This window comes from Dermochelys coriacea, chromosome 4, assembly GCF_009764565.3.
Source record: "Dermochelys coriacea isolate rDerCor1 chromosome 4, rDerCor1.pri.v4, whole genome shotgun sequence".
NCBI lineage: Eukaryota > Metazoa > Chordata > Testudines > Dermochelyidae > Dermochelys > Dermochelys coriacea.
The window spans coordinates 2,745,464-2,759,101 of record NC_050071.1 but is presented as its reverse complement, the minus strand read 5'-3'; the positions used below and the strand labels follow the sequence as shown (position 1 = coordinate 2,759,101).

The 13,638-nt window shown below is 44.4% G+C and overlaps 1 protein-coding gene across 1 annotated transcript in view; it reads left to right on the top strand.

Annotated features, from left to right (window-relative positions):
• The first annotated feature begins 1,707 nt into the window (after nucleotides 1–1,707).
• Nucleotides 1,708–13,638, top strand: part of SRP72 (signal recognition particle 72) — a 46,409-nt gene continuing 34,478 nt past the window's right edge. Inside the window, exons 1-3 of the mRNA XM_038399239.2 lie at nucleotides 1,708–1,866; nucleotides 8,169–8,289; nucleotides 12,975–13,098. Of these exons, the coding sequence (XP_038255167.1) occupies nucleotides 1,761–1,866; nucleotides 8,169–8,289; nucleotides 12,975–13,098 (351 nt within the window). The 5' untranslated portion in view covers nucleotides 1,708–1,760. The remainder of the gene's footprint in view (nucleotides 1,867–8,168; nucleotides 8,290–12,974; nucleotides 13,099–13,638) is intronic.

Sequence of the window (13,638 nt, the reverse complement as noted above, 5' to 3'; positions counted from 1 at the left end):
TTTGGGCTGTATAAGTAGGGGCATTGCCAGCAGATCGAGGGATGTGATCGTTCCCCTCTATTTGACATTGGTGAGGCCTCATCTGGAGTACTGTGTCGAGTTTTGGACCCACGCTACAAGAAAGATGTGGAAAAATTGGAGAGAGTCCAGCAGAGGGCAACAAAAATGATTAGGGGGCTGGAGCACATGACTTCCGAGGAGAGGCTGAGGGAACTGGGATTGTTTAGTCTGCAGAAGAGAAGAACGAGGGGGGATTTGATAGCTGCTTTCAACTACCTGAAAGGGGTTTCCAAAGATGATGGATCTAGACTGTTCTCAGTGGTAGCAGATGACAGAACAAGGAGTAATGGTCTCAAGTTGCCGTGGGGGAGGTTTAGGTTGGATATTAGGAAATACTTTTTCACTAGGAGGGTGGTGAAACACTGGAATGCATTACCTAGGGAGGTTGTTGAATCGCCTTCCTTAGAAGTTCTTAAGGTCAGTCTTGAGAAAGCCCTGGCTGGGATGATTTAGTTGGGGATTTGTCTTCCTTTGAGTAGGAGATTGGACTAGATGACTTCCTGAGGGCCCTTCCAATCCTGATATTCTATGATAGCAATGTGGCCCCTGTGTTACTGTTAGCAAATCTCTCCGAAGGCCAGAGATGGGACATGAGAGGGGGAGAGCTCTGAGCTACCAAAGATAATTTTTTCCCAGGTGTCTGGCTGGTGGGTCTAACAGACTGCCATATTTGGGGTTGGGAAGGAATTTTCTTCCAGGTCAGGTCGGTAGAAACCCTGTTTTGTTTTGCCTTCCTCTGTAGTGTGCGGCATGGGTCGCTTGTTTGAACTATGGTAAATGGTGGATTCTCTGTAACTTGAAGTTTTTACATCAAGATTTGAGAACTTTAATAATTCCTGCAGAGATTATAGGCCTATTGCAGGAATGGGTGGGTGAGGTTCTGTGGCCTGCGATATACAGGTCAGACTAAATCCTCATAATAGTCCCCTCAGGCCTTAAAGCTCGACTCTAAGATGTGCTAACCCAACCTGAAGCTGGAATAAGAGCTGCCTCGAGATAATCCCAAATGTGTAGACTACTGCACACGTTTGCTGAGGAAATATACGGCACAACCGTTGTGCCGAATTGTGAGAGAACTATCGCCACAAGCGTAGCTCATCTGAACTCAAAAGTGAGGCGGTGCCAACACTGAACTCAAATGCATTTTAAGCTTTTTAAACTATTCTCTCGCAGGTGACAGTCAGAGGAGAGACTAGAGGGGAAAGGCTTTCGTCCTGCCCTAAGTCCCTTGTGTGAACAGAGGGCTGAGGGCCGCTCTCCCAGGTACCAAGCTGTCTCCAGCCAGGCAGGGGACAGTACTGTGTTGCTGAGCCGCAATCCACTTGGAATAAGTCGGTGACAAACGGGGGGGATGAGGTGGTGGTTTCTGTTTCCCTTCTGCAAGCTTCTCCCTTTCTTCTCCGCGGGCCCCAGTGTCCAGCAGCGGCCAAATGCCTGCAGCTCTCCCTTGACGTCGGTCTTGTTCCACGGCGCCTGGACGAGGCCCGGCCTTGCTCAGGAAGGCGGCGAGCCCGCGCTTGGCCCGGCGGGGAAGCGGGCCTGCTGAGCGCGGCGCGACCGGGCCCCCGGGTTCCCCCCAGCAGCGCTCCCCGGGCCTGCACAGCGCCGGGCTGACGGCGGCCCCGCTCCCCCCGCGGGCGGGCGTCCGCTTCCGGGGCAAAGGGGGCGAGCCGCGCCCCCCTCTCTCCCCCGTTCCCAAGATGGCGGCCGCGGGCGGCGCGGGGGCGGCGGCCGCGCTGTGGAGCGAGGTGAATCGCAGCGGCCAGAACGGAGACTTCGGCCGCGCGCTCAAGTCCGTCAGCAAGCGTGAGTCCCGCGCGCGCGCGCGTAGCGGCCCCTTCCCCCCCGCGCGCGCTGCGGAGGGGCCGGTCGGCGCGTCGCCGGCCCCGGCCCCGGCCCCGGGAGATCCCTGGCGCTCGGTGGTGGGCAGCGCCGCCGGCCCCGGTACTGTCCCCCCGCCGGGCCCGGTGCAGCGCTCTCTGCAGCCCGCTGCGCTGGCAGGTGCCGAACGCCGACGTGTAACACACGCGCTGGGCTCGGGCTGCGCCTTGATGGCCCGGGGCGGCCCCCTTCAGCAGGCCCAGGGCTCTGATGAACCCCCAGGTTTCACCTCACTTACAAACTATCGGCTGATCGAGTGAGACGCCAGGATGCAGAAGTGTCCCAGCTCACGGTTACTGAAATATTACTAAAAAGAAAAGGAGGACTTGTGGCACCTTAATATTACTGGGTTCAGAGTAGCAGCCGTGTTAGTCTGTATCCGCAAAAAGAAAAGGAGGACTTGTGGCACCTTAGAGGCTAACAAATTTATTAGCGCATAAGCTTTCGTGAGCTACAGCTCATTTGAGCTACAGCTCACGAAAGCTTATGCTGTAATAAATTGGAAATATTACTGGTTTCAGAGTAGCAGCCATGTTAGCCTGTATCCGCAAAAAGAAAAGGAGGACTTGTGGCACCTTAGAGGCTAACACATTTATTTGCTTTCTTGCGCTACAGATGCATCCAATGAAGTGAGCTGTCGCTCATGAAAGCTTATGCTCTAATAAATTTGTTAGTCTCTAAGGTGCCCCAAGTCCTCCTTTTCTTTTTTTGAAATATTACTGACTTTCTCATTTTGTCTGTATGGAATTGTAGTTTGTACTGACTTCGGTAGTGCTTTTCACGTAGACTGTTATAAAACTAGGCAATTATCTAGAGGAATTAATGTGTCCCCCCCCCAAAGACCTCTGCGTACCCCCAGGGGTACAGGTACCCTGATTGAGAACAACCGGCCTGGAGCACCCAGCCACATTTCAAGGCCTCTAGCTGTTAAAACAGGTTTCAGAGTAGCAGCCGTGTTAGTCTGTATTCGCAAAAAGAATGCATCCGATGAAGTGAGCTGTAGCTCACGAAAGCTTATGCTCTAATAAATTTGTTAGTCTCTAAGGTGCCACAAGTACTCCTTTTCTTTTAGCTGTTAAAAGGCAGCACAACTACAACAAAGACACAGAGAACCTGTTAACTTCCATACCTGGTGCTTGAGATGCTCTAGCCTCAGATGTTCGACATGACTGAGATCACCTGTTTGCCCAATAACTTTTAGAAAATCCCAGCTATATAAGCATGTCTCTCCATTCACAGGGAGGTCTCCTAAGACGTGGCTCTGTGCTAGGTAGTATCGGTTAGTTCAGTGCTTTATAATAGTTTCAACCAATTTGCCCAGTACCGAAGTGAGGCTTACTGGCCTGTAGTTGCCTGGGTCACCTCTGGAGCCCTTTTTAAAAATTGGCATCACATTAGCTATTCTCCAGGCACTTAGTACAGAAGCTGATTTAAATGATAGGTTACAGATGAGTTAGTAGTCCTGCAATTTCACATTTGAGTTCCTTCAGAATTCTTGGGTGAATACCGTCAGGTCCTGGAGACTTATTACCATTTAGTTTGTCAGTTTGTTCCAAAACCACCTCTACTGACACCTCAATTTGGGACAGTTGCTCAGATATGCCACCCAAAAAGAATGGCTCAGGTTTGGGAATCTCCCTCATACCCTCAACAGTGAAGACCGATGCAAAAAATTAATTTAGTTTCTCCAAATTGGCTTTATTGTCTTTCAGTGCTCCTTTAGCATTTCGATTGTCCAGTGGCCCCACTGGTTGTTTAGCAGGCTTTCTGCTTCTGATATATTTTAAAAAAAAATAAATTGCTGTTACTTTTGGAGTCTTTGGCTAGCTGTTCTTCAAATTCTTTTTTGGTCTTTCTAATTATATTTTTACACTTCATTTGCCAGAGTTTATGTTCTTTTCTATTTTCCTCATTAGGATTTATCTTCCACTTTTTAAAGGATGCCTTTTTGCCTCTGACTGCTTCTTTTACTTTGTTGTTTAACCACAGTGGCTCTTTTTTGGTTCTCTTACTATGTTTTTTAAATTGGGGTATACATTTAAGTTGAGCCTCTATTATGATGTCTTTAAAAAGTTTCCATGCAGCTTGCGGGGATTTTACTTTTGGTACTGTACCTTTTAATTCCTGTTTCACTAACCACCTCATTTTTGTCTAGTTCCCCTTTCTGAAATTAAATGCTACGGTGTTGGGCCATTGTGGAGGTTTCCCCGCCACAGGGATTGGTTGAATCTATCATAAAGAACAAAATTGTCAGACACATACATGAACATAGTTTGTTGGGAGATAGTCAACGTGGTTTTTGTAAAGGGAAATCATGCCTCACCAATCTACTAGAATTCCTTGAGGGGGTCAACAAGCATGTGGACAAAGGAGATCCAGTGGATATAGTGTAGTTAGAGTTTCAGAAAGCCTTTGACAAGGCTCCTCACCAAAGGCTCTTATGCAAAATAATCACTCTTTGGGATAAGGGAGAAGGTTCTCTCATGGATTGGTAACTGGTTAAAAGATGGGAAACAAAGGGTAGGAAGAAATGGTCAGTTTTCAGAATGGAGAGAGGTAAATAGTTGTGTCCCCCAGGGATCTGTGCTGGATCCAGTCCTATTTAACATATTCATAAACGATCTGGAAAAAGGGGTAAACAGTGAGGTGGCAAAATTTGCAGATGATACAAAACTATTCTTCCCAGGCAGACTGTGAAGAGCTACAAAAGGATCTCTCAAAACTGGGTGACTGGGCAACAAAATGGCAGATGAAATTTAATGTTGATAAATGCAAAGTAATGCATGTTGGAAAACATAATCCTAACTATACATATACAATATACAAATTAGCTGTTACCACTCAAGAAAGAGGTCTTGGAGTTATTGTGAATAGTTCTCTGAAATCATCCACTGAATGTATAGCGGCAGTCAAAAAAGTGAACAGAATGTTGGGAATTGTCAAGAAAGGGATAGATAATAAGACAGAGGCAATATGATATTTTCTGTATAAATCCATGGTACGCCCACACCTTGAATACTGCGTGCAGATGTGGTCGTCCCATCTCAAAAAAGATATATTAGAGTTGTATAATGACAGGTTTCAGAGTAGCAGCTGTGTTGGTCTGTATTCGCAAAAAGAAAAGGAGTACTTGTGACACCTTAGAGACTAACAAATTTATTTGAGCATAAGCTTTCGTGAGCTACAGCTCACTTCATCGGATGCATTTCTGATGAAGTGAGCTGTAGCTCAAGAAAGCTTATGCTCAAATAAATTTGTTAGTCTCTAAGGTGCCACAAGTACTCCTTTTCATATTGGAGTTGGAAAAGATTCAGAAAAGGGCAACAAAAATGATGAGGGGTATGAAACGGCTTCCGTATGAGAGATTAATAAGCCTGGGACTTTTCAGCTTGGAAAAGAGGCGACTAAAGGGGGATAGGATAGAGGTCTATAAAATCATGAGTGGTGTGGAGAAAGTAAATAAGGGCATGTTGTTTACTCCTTCTCATAATACAAGAACAAGGGACCACCAAATGAAATTAATAGGTAGCAGGTTTAAAACAAACACAAGAAAGTATCTTTTCATGCAATGCACTGTCAACCTCTGGAACGCCTTGCCAGAGGGTGTTGTGAAGGCCAATACTATAACGGGGTTCAAAAGGGAGCTAGATAGATTCATGGAGGAGAGGTCCATCAATGGCTATTAGCCAAGATGGGCAGGAATGGTGTCCCTAGCCTCTGTTTGCCAGAAGCTGGGATTGGGTGACAGGGCATGGATCACTTGATGATAACCTGTCTGTTCATTCCCTGTTCATTCCCTTTGGGGCACCTGCCATTGGCCACTGTCAGAGGACGGGATACTGGGCTTGATGGACCTTTGGTCTGACCCCGTATGGCCGTTCTTATGTTCTTCTTATGTTTCATGGTTTTCAGACTTTTTGAGCTGAACCCCCCCCCATCCCCCTTTGAGTTACAGTTTTCAGTTGTGTGCCCCCCCCCCAGCCCAGACAAAAAGAGGTGAGTCGGGGGTGAAGGTGGTGATCCCTCTCTGAGCTCCACCGGGCTGAAGCCCAAGTTGCCTGGCGTCGCCACATGTTCACCCAAATGTTCCTCCAGGCCCCCCACAGTTTGAAAACCATCTCAAGTGACTTTCATTACATCACACCTTAATGTATTGAGAACATCTCCATCTGTGGATATTTGTGTTCTCAGCTCCCAGGATCCTGATTCTGCAGTTGGGTCTGTGTGGGCAGCGGCTTATCAACCTCAATTAGGCATTTCATATTCTCAGAAGCCTGCCTGCATGGATCTGATTTCAGGATCAGGGCCCCAGTATGTCCTGTGAGGGTAATGCTGGTGGTCGGGCAGCTGTTTTCTGTGATCACTGCTTTTCATGCTGACTGGTTTTGTTTTATTCTTTCCTAGTGCTCCCATCATCTTTTCATTTAGCCACTTGTTTTTGTAACTTTACACTTAGCCCTGGTTTACACTGGGGGGGAGGGGGTGTTCGATCTAAGTTACGCATCTTCAGCTACGTGAATAACGTATCTGAAGTCAACGTACTTAGATCGACTTATCGTGGTTTCTCCACTGCAGTGAGTCAACTGCTGCCGCTCCCTCGTTGACTCTGCCGGCACCTCTCACAGCGTTGGAGTACAGGAGTCGACGGGAGAGCACTCAGGGGTCTATTTATCACATCTAGACTAGACGCGATAAATTGATCCCCGCTGGATCTATTGCTTCCCTCTGATCTGGTGGGTAGTGAAGACATACCCTTAGATTGTAAGGTCTTCCAAGGAGAGATTTTGTCTCTATTGCGTTTCTGCAGTGCCCAGCACAGTGGGGCCCTGGGTTATAGGCTCTACAGTAATACAAATAATAAAAGCATCTACAGTACAGTAGCAAGATGCAGACTATATTTTATTGAGTAGTAATATTATGTGAACAGTTCCATTGCTAAAGTATGATGTGGCTTCATAAATCCATTGGTTTGCAATCGGGCTAACCTGGGTAAGAGAAAGGGAAAATACTGATGGAAGGAGAAGCAAGAGAGGAAGGATGCATATTTAAGCCCTAGTCCTGCATCAGAGAATGTAGTTAGATTGTGTTTAGGATGTAGTATAGTTTGGTTATGTTTAACTAGGTGGCCTAGATAAGGTTTCTGAAGAGCCTGACATTTTCTAGGGGTTAAATTCACCTTGCTCTGTCTCCATAAATGTATTAGAATTCTGATTTTTGTAAGTCTTGTAGAGGCATCCATAAGCTTTGTGAAACCAGAGTTTGGGATCGTTGGGTGGCACCCAGGGAGCTTCAGCCCTGCGAGATTTCGATTTTGGAGGAAGGAGCCTTGATTTGTGTATGCAGCTTTGGAAGCAGCTGACCTATGGCAAACTGGAGTTTGGACAATCAGGGTTGAAAGGTGTTGTCATATGACTGTTAGACTACACCACTTTAGATACCAGACTGAGGGTGGTATAGGGAAAGAGCAGGTACTTTTCTCTTTGACATGTTTTCGGGGGAAGGATTGGATCTAACTGTCAACAATTAACGTCGTGGCAAAAATACAAACCGTGTTCCAAATTTTTCCCTATCATCTTTCCCTGATAGCAAACCTCTGGGTCCTGAAATTAATCCTCTTGTTGACCTGGACTTACTTTGCTTTTTCTCAGTGTGCTTGCCCTTTTGTTCATGAGTAGGGAATGCAGAATTGATGATGCCCAGTTCTTGAGAACCTGCTGGTCAGGCTTTTACCTCTGATCTGCAGAGTGACGTGCGAGTGCAGTAACCCTGGTGCTATCTAGCCCTCGGACACTTTCACACTTAGTTGACATCACGGCTTGGTCTACCCTAAAAAAAAAAAATTCTACCAGTAGAACTGGCGATTAATTGTGTGATTTATTTATTTTTACATGTAATACTGGTATAAACCCTACTGTGGAGGCAGTTTTACCAGTATAAAGGTATTTTATACTGGTATAGCTTTTGCTCCCTAAACCAGAATGAGCTATACCAGTATAATCTCTTTTATACCACTATACGTGATCCACTCCAGGGGTTTTTGGCCACTTCTACCTCACTGGGATTGTTAAAAGCAGTTCAACTTTCTAGTCTAGACAAGGTCTGAGACATTGTTTGGATTTTAATTTGATGAACTCTGATTTGTCTGGATTTTAATTTGATGAACTCTGATTTTAATGGGAAGTAGGAAAGGAGTTAGAGATTGTGATAGCTCTCTTTGCTTCCCCAAGTGTTGCAGATCAACAAGGATGATGTGACTGCCCTTCACTGCAAAGTGGTGTGTCTCATTCAGAATGGAAGCTTCAAGGAAGCCCTCAGCGTAATCCACACCCACACCAAAGTGTTAACCAGGTGAGTGGTAGCCCCAGAGGCTCCTGCAAAGGAAAAAAGCACAAGCTCCAGGAAGCTATTAATCTAGGTAGAAGGGTGGTGCTGGTGGGCAATGGCTGTTGCTGATGTTTTCAGTGTTTCACATGCTTAACTTTAGGCTTGGTCTAAGAAGGGGGATAGTGTGGACATCAGCCACCGCGGTAATTACTGTGGTTGCTGTAAGTCGACCTAACAGGTCGACTTAAGATTGTAGTGTAGACATGCCCTTACTCTCATAATCACTCCTGTGGAAGACAATGGAACTGCTCAGGTGAATGAAGTTCAGAATATGCAAACGTGTTCCCAAGACTGGGGCCAATACCCCTCCTTATCTCTGTTTTCCCATCTGTGAAACTGCAGTGATAAATGTTACGTACCTACCTTCCTGCCACAGAGGGCTGTTTGCGGCCTAGTGTCTGTGCAGTGGCTTACGATGAAAACTGCTATGTAAGAACTCACTATTAGCAAAACTAATGTATGTATTGTCAGAATGTATGTATTTCCCTATGGGAAGGCAAGAAGTATGCATGGAGGGAAAGGATGTAGAACTGATTATTGTTGTAGTACAAGAGTAGACTCTAAAAGTATTTTCTCATATTCCTTATTTATAACCACTAATGTGAATGTAAAAAAAACAATCTAGACTTTAGCCTTAATTCCTTGCCTCTTTGAACACTCATAACTTAAATAGCAAAGCAACTTTCATTCAGCCTGTGTAAAAAAATGTGTGTATGTGTATGCGTATGTATGTATGTACTTGTGAGGACTGGTGGAACCTCATGGGAAATTACCTGTCAGGTGTGATGGTAGTGGATCTCATGAGACATGTAGATAGCCTTACAGGTAGTGCTGGGAAGGAATTGGTGGTTGTGGTACATGTAGGTACCAAAGACATAGGAAAAGGTAGAAGAGAGGTCCCGGAGGCCAAATTTAGGCTGCAAGGTAAGAGATTAAAGTCCAGGATCTCCATGGTAGCATCCTCTGAAATGTTTCACGTGCAGGGCCAGGCACACACGCAGAACTGCAAGGTCTCAATGTGCAGATGAGACAAAGGTGTAGGGAGGATGGGTTTGGCTTTATTAGAAACTGGGGAACCTTTTGGGAAGGAGTGGCCTATACAGAAAGGATGGGCTCCACCTAACCAAAATGGAACCAGACTGCTGGCACATAAATTAAAAAAAGGGTTGTAGAGGATTTTTTAAACTAAGGGCTAAGGGATAGCCAACAGGTGCAGAGGAGCACACGGTTTGGGCAGAGACATCCCTTAGGAATGATGAGGGAGAAATCTATCCAGTAAAGAGGATAGGTAAGAAATTGCAAAAGTACAGGTAGGAACTAGTGAGAAACAATCAAATGAAATAGAATCCTATTTAAAAATAACACGTGAAGGCAAACAGCTGAATATTGACAATGTATAAGTGCTTATATACAAATGCAAGGAGTCTAAATACTAAGATCAGTGAGCTAGAATGCCTGTCAATAGATGAGGATATTGATATAACAGGCATAATGGAAACTTGGTGTAATGACGACAATGGGACCCATTGCGCTAGGGTACAAAATATATAGGAATACAGAGTAGGTTGTGATGGGGTGGCACTACATGTGAAAAAAAAGTAGAGTCAAATACAGCAAAAATCTTTTTATTTTATCTTTTTTTTTTTTTTTTAAGACTGTACCATAGAATCTCTGTGGATAGAAATTCCACATTTGAATAAAAAGCATCTAGCAGTAGGAATATACTTCTGACCACCTGACCAGGAGGTGACAGTGATTGTGAAATGCTGAGAAAGTCAGAGAGATTTCAAAAGCAGAAAGCGCAATAATAATAATAGATGATTTCAACTATGGTCATATTGACAGAGTAAATGTTTCCTCATGATGCAGAGACATAATATCTAGACTCCATAAACAGCTGCTTCTTGGAGCAGCTAGTCGTGGAACCTAGAAACACGGAGTCAATTCTTGATTTAGTGATAAGGTGAGCACATCAGAACTATCCTTTTTGGGCAACAAATCTAAAGTTCTGTCCTGCATTCATGTGTCACTGGAAGAGGTTTTAGAACAGAATTATAAATTAAATGGTAATATGTCACCGAGATCAGATGGTATTCATTCAAGAGTTCTGAAGGAACTCCGATATGAAATTGCAGAACTACTAACTGTAGTATATAACCTATTGCTGAAACAAACCTCTGTATCAGATGATTGGACGATAGCTAATGTAACACTGATTTGACAAGTTCCCTCACCAAAGGCTCTTAGTCTGTCATCAGATCAGAGGGAAGGTCCTCTCATGGATTAGTAACTGATTAAAAAATAGGAAACAAAGGGTAGGAATAAATGGTCAGTCTTCACAATGGAGAGAGGTGAACAGCAGGGTACCCCAAGGAACTGTACTGGGACATGTGTTGTTCAATATATTCATTAATGAGCTGGAAAAAGGGGTGAACAGTGAGATGGCAAAGTTTGTAGATGATACAAAATGATTCAAAATAGATAAGTCCAAAGCAAACTGTGAAGAGTTACAAAGGGATCTCACAAAACCGGGTGACTGGGCATCAAAATGGCAGATGAAATTCATTGATAAGAATAAGTAATGCACATTGGAAAAAATAATCCCAAAGACTCACATATAATGAGGGGATCTAAATTAACTGTTCCCACTCAAAAAAGGGCTCTTGGAATCATTGTGGATGATTCTCTGAACACTTAAACTCAGTGTGCGACAGTGGTGAAAAAAACTAGCAATATGTTAGGAATTATTACAAAGTGGATTAAAATAAGCCACAAAATCTCATAATGCGACTATATAAATCCATGGTGCATCCACACCTTGAATACTGTGTCCAGTTTTGGGCGCCCCATCTCAAAAAGGATATAGTGGAACTGGAAAAGGTTCACAGAAGGGCAACAAAGATGATCCAGGGTATGGAACAGCTTCCATATGAGGAGGGACTTAAAAGATTAGGGATGTTCATCTTAGAAAAGAGATGACTAAGTGGGGATATGTTAGAGGTCTATAAAATCATGAATGGTGTGGAAAAAGTGAATAGAGAAGTGTCATTTACCCTTTCCCACAATACAAAAGCCAGGGGTCACCCAATGAAATTAATAGGCAGCAGGTTGAAAACAAACAAAAGGAAATACTTCTTCACACAACTCACACCTAACCTGTGGAACTCATTGTCATGGGATGCTATGATGGCCAAAAGTATAACTGGGTTCAAAATTAGAGAAGTTCATGGAGGGTAGGTCCATCAATGGAATTAGCCAGGATGGTTAGGGATGCATCCCCATGCTCAAGGTGACCTGAACTTCTGACTGCCAGAAGCCAGGAGTAGAGATGCATTTAGTGGTCAGAGGGGTATAGATGGCAAGACCTCTGGGGATGCTGTTAAGTTTTGCTTCCTTGTTCTTCATGTTGAGGTGTTTCTGTTTCAGATGGCTAACTTCAATAACTTCCGTTGTTGTATGCAGTGTAGTTGTAGCCGTGTCAGTTCCAGGATATTAGACTTCTAATATCCTGGGGCTGATACGGCTATAGCTACGGTGCATGGAAGCCGGGAGTGGAATACAGGTGTATTTCTCCCAATTTCCCTGTTCTGCACGCTCCTGCTGAAGCTCTGGTCACTATTGGAGACAGTATACTGAGCTAGATGGACCATGGGTTTGACCCAATGTGGCTGTTTTTATGTTCTTATGAAACTGAAGCTTTTTGCTCAACCATTAAATTATGTATTCTTCAGAGCAAAGAAAGTTCTCGTTGTCACGGTTGATACATCCATTCTGATTAACTTTCGGGCTATTGTGACCAGGATCATGTTTTAATTTTTTTATTACTATTCCATCCTTGTATTCCCCCAGAATAGAGTGCAGAAAACATTTAAATGAAACCTGAACAAACCTTTCTCACAGCATCTGTGCTATAGTCACAGTAAGTTGTTAGTCCCTTCTTTTGTTTTCACTCAGCCTGATCAATAATTCTATGGGGACATATATACTGGACTCCTTTTAAATAAAATCTGCCCAGTCAGTGTATATTAAGGCTTGCTTAATATGGTGTCAACGGTGCCCTTTTAGGTCTGATTCAACCTAACAGTTTTGCCATTGGTTTTCCCTTGTAATTGTGATGTTTCTCAACAGCTTTCATTGCTTAGCATCAGATTTGGCATCCTATGGTTTAGGAGAGGTTGCATGTCATCACGTTTTCTCTGTCTGCAAGAACTGAATATCTGTATTTTTGGGTTGAAGGGATACACCTTTCTGTATGCAGCAGTGACCAATCCTCTCTTCCTTCATTGATTTATTCAGTGAAGCTTTTCATCGTTCTACCTTAGAAAATTGTGCTATACAAAAAATAAACAGGCAATCTGCACATCGACTTCAGCTATGCTATTTTCAACTTAGCTTGCCTGCCCCTTCCCCCCCCCCCCAGTGTATACCAGGCCTAAGAAAACATGTTTTAGGTACTGTCAATGCTCAGTAGAGAAATAATTCAATAGCCTTATGCCAACACATGCTGTTCTGTCTCTAACAACATGGTAGTCTTATAAGAGTAATTATGGATGCTCAAGTAAGGGTTCATGGCTCTCCTAGGAGGCAGATGTTGTAGAATGAGTGCTGTGGTGATGCGCCCACCATCAGTCTCTGCCTTGTTTTCGCAGTGACTCTATCACCTTTGAGAAGGCGTACTGTGAGTACAGATTGAACAGAATTGAAAATGCCCTGAAGACCATTCAGAGCGCCAGCCAGCAGACAGACAAACTGAAGGAGCTGCATGGACAAGTGGTAATTACTGCTTTGGAAACTCTGTGTCTATCATTCATGAGCCCTCTGCTTTGTGAAGGTGGAAAAACTTTTCTCCCCCTCAGCTGTGATTTAATAATGGTTATATTCTGGGCGAAAACCCCAGTGAAATCAGTGACAAAACTCCCACTGACTTCAGTGGGGCCTAGGATTTTACCCTCTCTTCTAGTTAGCCGGGGTCTCCCAAACTGTCAGATAGCACCACCCTTTCACTTGTTGGCTCACTAATCTTCCCCCACTTCCATCCATTTCAGCTTCTAATAAATCACATTCCTCTGTTCCGGAAAGCAGGGTAGTTTGCTGGAAGCCACTGAACCAAAATGTGCCTGTGTAGCCATACAGTTGGCCACCTTCTTTCTCCCCAGGGCTAGAATGAAGTGATTTGCTTGATTTCCATCAGCCAGGGAAGTGGGCGGTCCCGAGGAGAGTGCTTTACTTTTCACTCTGTGAGCTCTTGGTTTAGGATCTAGTCCTGCACAGGCTTCATGCATATAGCTCTGACATCAGGAGCAGCTGTGTGTG